We start from the raw sequence: 7,264 nt of genomic DNA on the forward strand, positions 1-7,264 counted from the left end.
CATCAGCTCCTGCGGCCTAGCCTCTGTCCCAGAGGAGCCACAGAGGTTAGGGAGGTATGAGAGGAATGAGTTGGGAACCCTAAGCTACCTGGAGCAGAAAACCTATCCCGAATCACTGCGCAGGTGGGTGTTACTAGAACGTTATGGAAAAAGGGATGGAAAGGAGGAAGTATGAAAGAACACAGGGCCTGAAGCACGACAACTAGTGCTGGGGTCATCTTCCTATATTCTGCCAATGAAAACTAGTGAGGGGATCTAGCCGGGAGAGCAGGGGAAGCCTCGGCACATGAGCAGACAGGAGAAAGACCTTAGGTGGGCATCATGGGGTAGTCCACTGCCTTCCCTCCCAGAACAAGCAGCTCTCTCAAGATTTAGGTGTTAGTCTCCAGGTCAGAAAGCACATCAATTTCCAGAGCTGTGTGCTCTTTTATTCATATTGCGCCATTTCCTCAGGCCCTCCTGTCTTCATTCCTTCAGCAAACATGGAGTTCCTGCTTAGCGTCATGCGCTATACAAAAGGCCCCACTCAGAGCAACTTTTCAGTAATCTGGCCCTGGCTGGTCAGAGTGATGGGGAAAGATGAGATCTTGATGACCAGGCTGCATCCTGGGCCTCCCTGTTTGCCACAGTCCAGGCCCAGTCTGTTCTATGTGTGTGAGATGCAACTGTGGAGATCAATACAGAGTTAGAAAGAGCAGGAAAAGTCTATAGACACGGTAGACCCCTGTGGTGAGATGTGTTCAGTGTGCATTCTGTCCACGAGATGGGAACAGGGCTGGGGTGACCATAGCGCCACCTATCGGCAGATGATGAAGATGCCCTGGTCAGAGCTCTGCTCCAAGGATTGCTGTAGCACTACTTGGCCATCTGACGCACAAGCTGCAGAAAACATGTGCTCATTCACTGCTATGGGAGGTCCTCTCAGGGCTCACACCCCTTATGGCTCCGACCCAGCACGATCGAAGCAAGTGCCTGAGCCTCTGAGCGATCTGTTGGGTACGTACTCCATAGACCACAGGGTTCAGGGCAGGGGGCACCACCACATACAGGTTAGCCAGTAGGATGTGGATGTGGCCGGGCACCGTATGGCGGCCGAAACGGTGGGCCAGGAAAGAGAAGAGAGCGGGTGTGTAGAAGAGAGTGATGACACTGGCATGGGCCCCACAGGTACCCAAGGCTTTGCAGCGGGCACCGTGGGACGGCAGGCGACAGACAGCACGGAGAATGAAGGCATAGGAAGTGGTGATGAGCCCAAAGTCCAGTGCTGGGGATAGAAGTGTGGTGGCTAGTCCGTACCAAACGTTGGGGCGCGTGTCACCACATGCCAGCCGAGCCACACCCATGTGTTCACAGTAGGTGTGGGGGAGCTCCCGCTGCCCACAGTAAGGCAGTCTTTGGAGCAGGGCCACAGGGGGTGCCATGACACAGGCACCACGAGTCACGGCAGCCACCGCCACTCCACCCACCACACGCTGTGTCAGCAATGCCCCATAGCGCAGAGGCTGACAGATGGCCACATAGCGGTCCACGGCCATGGCCAGGAGCACTGAAGATTCAGCAATGAAGGCCGCATGGGTAACAAAGAGCTGAGCTAGGCAGGCCGCGAAAGAGATCTCTGCTGACAGACCCCACAGCACAGCCAGAGCTTTGGGTACCGTGGATGTGGCCAGAACCAAGTCAGCAGCTGCCAGAAGCCCCAGCAGCTGGTACATGGGTGCCTGAAGTGTCTTATCAGCTGCCACCAGCCCCAGTAGAAGGACATTCCCTGCCAAAGCAGCCATGTACAGCAGACATACAGGCACCGCAAGCCAGGCATGCAAGGTCTCCAGTCCTGGCACCCCCAGCAGGACAAAGGGACCGGGCCCAGAGATGAGCACAGTCTGGTTGAGAGCAGCCAGTACAGGATCCATTTCCATCTCCTGGTTCCACCTGGCTCTGTCCCTGCAGGGTATGAATGAGGCCTGTGAGAAGCAATCATCAGTTCCCCAGAGATTTCAGATAGGTGGGGGTGAGGGTCCAGCCTTTGGGTACTAAAGCATTTGCTGACAGCCCTATGCTGGCCTATGGATTTCCTAGCCGTCTGTGGGTTTGCTAATGGTTCCATATAATAAATGAAGGAATCTGGCTTCTGACAGGTCAACAGACCTACTCCAGGATACCCATCTGGTTAATAAAACTAGTATTTGAATCAAAACTCATCTGATTACAGACCACACTCTTCTGACAGTCATCTCTGGGAGGAATGTCTCCTCAACATCCCAGGCACATGAAAGCATTGGAATATGCTTTTCCTGATGACCTGTCCCAGAGGAAGTTATTCGTGTCAAACAAGCCCAATCTTGCCAACATTCTCTGTGCCCCCCTCTACCCCAGGGAAGCTATAAGTCAGAAGGAAGCGTATATGGAATGTCTCTTTTTCCATTCATTCACCCACAGGTGCTCAGACAAAGCTCCTCTTCCAAAGTCTTTTTCCAGAAGCCACTTTATTAGCTCACTTACCCTCCCAAACAGTATATTCCTTCTAGTTTGTCTAGTATTTTGTCCCAGCTTTCAACGGCTTTGAAATTCTTACCTCCAGCTCTATTCATAATAGTTCAAAATGCCTGGGTTGTGAAAATTAATCCCTGCTTTGACCAGTGTAGAAACTCATCCCTTGACTCAGTTGTGCGGCTCTTTTTTCTTCTGTTCTTTGTCCATGGACAGACCCTTTGGGTTCTGAAGAGCTCAGTCTGGAAAAGTTTTGATCACCCAGAGGACACAGAAGAGCATCAAGGTTTGGGTGCAGTGGAAGGGACTGGGTCAGATACCACAATGACAGTGCAGTATGGTGCATCCAATGGTGGATGTGGACAAACTTTACTTACCTGGGTTTAGGTGGATAAGGAACAGCCTAGAAAAAGGATGCAAGCTAAATGTGCTTTCCACGCTCTTCCTAAAGACCACAGTTATGTCCATGAACTTCATGAGATATTACATTTGGTATTTTAAGCTGTTCCAGGGAATGAAGGGGTAGGTGAGCAGAGAATACAGTGGTCTGGGCATGGGGGCGGGAGGGATGGCTATCAAGCATTTCATGGTCCATGTGTGCTCTAGGCTTCTCTGCAGCAGTGCCTCCTGGGCCTTTTTTCACAGCCCTACATTTTGACTCTTGCAGAGAAGTGTTAGGTAATAAACCAGGATAGACTTTCCAAATAAAAGTCTTATTGGTTTAGAAACCAGAACTTCCTTCTGAAGAATAAGGCTTTGCCAAGTCACGGGGTCTGGTCTACACTCTCTCATGGTGGGGGACCCATGGGTTCCTCTCCTCCTGACGACCCATGGGTGGGGGATGTCATTCTAGGACCAACAAGACAGGGCCAGCCTTTCCAAGGAAAGAAAGATGTCAACACCCTCAGGGCCTGGGAACGTCTCTCCCCAAACCACAGGACAAACATGACCTGTACCAGGCAGGGGCCCCATAAAAAAGTCCTGAACTCAGGGTGTGGGCCCTATCAACACACTTCCTTATGGCAAAATTCCAGGGACAACTGCCCCATATCCCACATTCCCGCAGTCCACACTTCTTCTCCTTCCATCTCCTCTCAAAGGCTAAGAGAAAGGGGAGAGGGAGAGGCAAAGACCCTGCTCCCAACCTCCAGCCTCAGCCTCTGCTTTGTGCCTGGCTTTCTATAGACACAGTTGCAGCTTCTCATCTTTCACTGCCTGCTCTGCCCTCTGCCCAGTCTCACATGGTCTCCAGGCCTCACACAGTTCAGCATCTTCTCTGAGTCAGGAGTTGCCAAGGGACATGTCGAGGGGGTGGAAGTAGGATGCCCCTCCTCCTGAGCTCCAGGCAGAGCAACGTCTCTGAGCTAAGGGCTGAAGTCCTGGGGCCTCTCCTGTGTGCTGCATGCACAGTATCACCCTGTCTTGGGACCCTTTCCGTGATCAGGACACCAATGCACAGAAAAGCTAAGGTCACACATATCTGGGATACGGAACAAGGACCCCTGGATCCCAGTCCAGGACTGCTTCCTCTCCTGGAAGCCTTGCCATGTTCCTCACTTGACAGCAATTTCCCTCTGGGCAGTAGAGGCCGCCTCTGCCACTCACACAGACTCTGCACATCATCTGGTCCTGGGTCTCACTTCCAAGCTGAGGGTGTCCTCGCTCTGATTCCATTCATACATGCGCACCTTTGTACTGGCAGGGTCACTGGGGGCACACAGACCTGCCTGCACCTGCTGCAGGCTGTGAGACCCGTCTCCCTCCATTGATGCCTCCGCCCCGTGGGTTCCAGGCCAGAGCCCGTGTCCTCCCTCGCCCTTTGCTATGGATCCTTCTCAGACAGCCTCCCTGTCCTCAGAGTGGCTCAGGTACTGTGTCCTGCCCAAGGGGCTTGAGAGACAAGTTTCCCCTCCAGGGAAGAGCAGAACAAGAACATATTAAATGTGGCTGGCAGCAGTAAGACAAAAAGAAGGCAGAAGGGAAGAGTTCCAGGACTGAACTCTAACAACATGTGCTAAGTCCCAGCTTTCTAATAGGGTTTGGGCTGAATTGATTGAGTACTTTGAACTTCATTTTATCAGAATTTGAGATCCCCATCCTGAATGTGGAGAAGGAAAGAGTGAGAGGGAAACCTATCACAAAGGTCCATTTTCCTTGTTCCGAGTATTCCCAAGTCAGCCCAGTGGTTCAGATCTAGAGCACGCTCCAAGGCCACATTATCTAGGTTCACATCCTACTTCTTCCACATACAAGTTGTTGAGATTCTCAACTTCTCCAAGCCTTTATCTCTTTTACCTATAGTAGGGATAAAGAATAAATGTGTCTCTTTTACAGGTATTTTTTAAGGATAAATAAAATAACATGTAAAGCAATTCTGGGACTTCTGGGAAGATAGCAGACTAGGAGGATCCTGAACTCACCTCATCCCATGAATATGCCAAATAACACTCACATCAGGGTTACGAACCCACAACATGACCCAAAGACCAGCAGAACGGGCTCTCCACAGATAATCATAGAGAAGAGGCCACATCAAAAACAGTTTTTGATCTAAGTATATGAATTGAATTGTGAAATGATGTTTTCACTTAAAAAGCAATAAAAAGTTTTAAAAACATGAATAAAACAATTCTGCCTGAAACACAGTGCATCCCCAAAGCATGTTAGATAGAATAATCATTATTACTTTTAGCACTTATAATTTTCCTTGAGCCCATTCCTGTTGCGTTCCTTTCCTCTGCATTTCTAGTTCTCAATTTCAAAACCTGATCAATCATGCATTAATATATGTTACAAAAACAAAAAGATGAGATGGGAACTGAACTAAAGAGTGTTGAAAACACAGGGGTGCTGAACTTGGAAAAAACTATGGCTTGAAGGTAGGCTGAGAGTATCAGATTAGAACTGATGAGGGGCACCTGGTTGGCTCAGTCAACCATCCAACTTCACTTCAGGTCATGATCTCATGGCTCGTGAGTTCGAGCCTCATATTGGGTTCTGCTGTGAGCATGGACCCCTGTTTGGGATCCAATCTCCCCCTCTCTCTGCCCCTCCTCTGCTCTCTCTCTCTCAAAAATAAAAAACAGTTAAAAAAGAATTGATCAGAAAGAGAAAGAACTTCCTTTGCCAATGGAGCTGAGAAAAGAAAGTTGAACACAAGACTGCTTCCACATCAAATAGAATGTGGTGGTGCTGTCCTCTGATCCCTACTCCTGGTCCCCAGCCCACACCTTCCACATTTTTCTGACCCAGAAAGGGTGAGAAGGGGGTGCTGATACCTCACCCTCAGTTCTGAAACTTAACGGCCACGGTGGCCTCTGCCTCATGCTCTCCTTTGCACCCCGAAGTTGTTCTCTGAAAAAGAGTCTGAACCACCTATTTCCGTCAGGACAGAGAGGCTTCTCAGACCATCCCATGGGGATGGGCAATTTAGCAGCAGCTTCAGTGCTTGGCTCACTGTGGGATAAATCCAGGTAGGGCACAGGGAGGAGACTTTTCAGGAGCCCCTACACCCTGTCTAGGGGGTGCCTGATCTCGGCTGATGAATTCCTGCTGCTGAGGGGTCGGGAGCTCTCACCCCTCTGCTGCGGAGGTGCGATTAGAGACGAGGAAGGGCATCCAGCCTCCACGTACCCAGTGCTGCTTCAGTCCCTACTGCTCCAGCTGGTCCATTCAGGAGTCAGTGCACTGGTGACCTGGGAGACTCCACAGGTGCTCCCGGGGCAAGCCTGGGGGAGAGCAGGGATGGGTGGGAAGGACTTATGGGTCGCTTCTCGGGGCCCTCGGGAGGGCTTGGACCCTGCATCCCTGGTGGGGGATTGAGAAGCTGCTGGTCACAGCTGTGCACTGTTAATGAGGAATTAGCAGCGGTCTGCAGTCCTGTCTGCCGACTTTCTTGGTCCCAGGTCTCTATACCTGACGGGCTCAGGACCCAGGAGAGGAAGAGACCAGGCAGGACCACTGGAAGGGGCACAGAGAACTCAGATGGAGACGTGCCTCACCATACACAAATAACACACCCGAGTGCCACCCAGACATGGAGAGTCATCATCACTTGGCATCCTTTCTGTCCCCAAGCTCTATAAACAGACAAAGAAGTGCGATGGGAAGAGCCTGGGCTGTTTCAACACTTGCTGACAAACTCAACTAATTCTGAAGTGTTATAAAACTATGAAGGATACAATGTCAACAAATGTAGTTTAGGGTTTATGTGTGGTGTAGAAGTATGTTCTGATTGAACAGTAATAGGAACAAATAAACACTGCCGTAGCTAACAAGATTATGGAATTTACATCAGAGCATAAATCAAAAGACTTGGTATAAAAAATAAGTTAGCTAAGCTGAATAATGTGATTAGTACTATAACAAGAATCTGGAATTGTGTGAAAGTTAATGTGTTAAATTCAAGATGATTCTCTTTGTTGTGTAATACCCCAGAAACTGATCAAAAATAAAAAGTACTGCCTGATGTAGAGTAATAATTATTATGGAGAAAAGTTCTACTGAGATGCTTGAGCTACAGAATGAACTTTTAGGGTTTGTTCAAAATAGGAAACATTGTTTGTCTCAGTTCCTAAGGCTATGAATGGGCCAGCCAGATTTTCTTATTTGACTAACTTAGGAATTGTTAATATGCTGAATGCTTACATACCATGTATTTTTCACTAGGGAATGAGTTTTAGAGGTAAATATAGAAGTTTGGAAGAACAAAGTTTCTACAGAATGTTATGACATATTTCATAAAATAATCTTCATTAAAATGAGTGAAGGGCTATAT

The 7,264-nt window shown here is 49.2% G+C and overlaps 1 protein-coding gene across 1 annotated transcript; it reads right to left on the reverse strand.

Annotated features, from left to right (window-relative positions):
* Positions 1 to 896: 896 nt before the first annotated feature.
* On the reverse strand, positions 897 to 4,253 carry LOC131486593 (olfactory receptor 52D1-like). The gene is made up of 3 exons (XM_058686500.1): positions 4,128 to 4,253; positions 2,865 to 2,890; positions 897 to 1,941 (listed from the first exon to the last, which is right to left on the reverse strand). The coding sequence occupies exons 1-3, from the start codon at positions 4,251 to 4,253 to the stop codon at positions 897 to 899; spliced, it is 1,197 nt and encodes a 398-aa protein (XP_058542483.1).
* Positions 4,254 to 7,264: the final 3,011 nt, after the last annotated feature.

This window comes from Neofelis nebulosa, chromosome 10 (assembly GCF_028018385.1).
Source record: "Neofelis nebulosa isolate mNeoNeb1 chromosome 10, mNeoNeb1.pri, whole genome shotgun sequence".
Classification (NCBI taxonomy): Eukaryota; Metazoa; Chordata; class Mammalia; order Carnivora; family Felidae; genus Neofelis; species Neofelis nebulosa.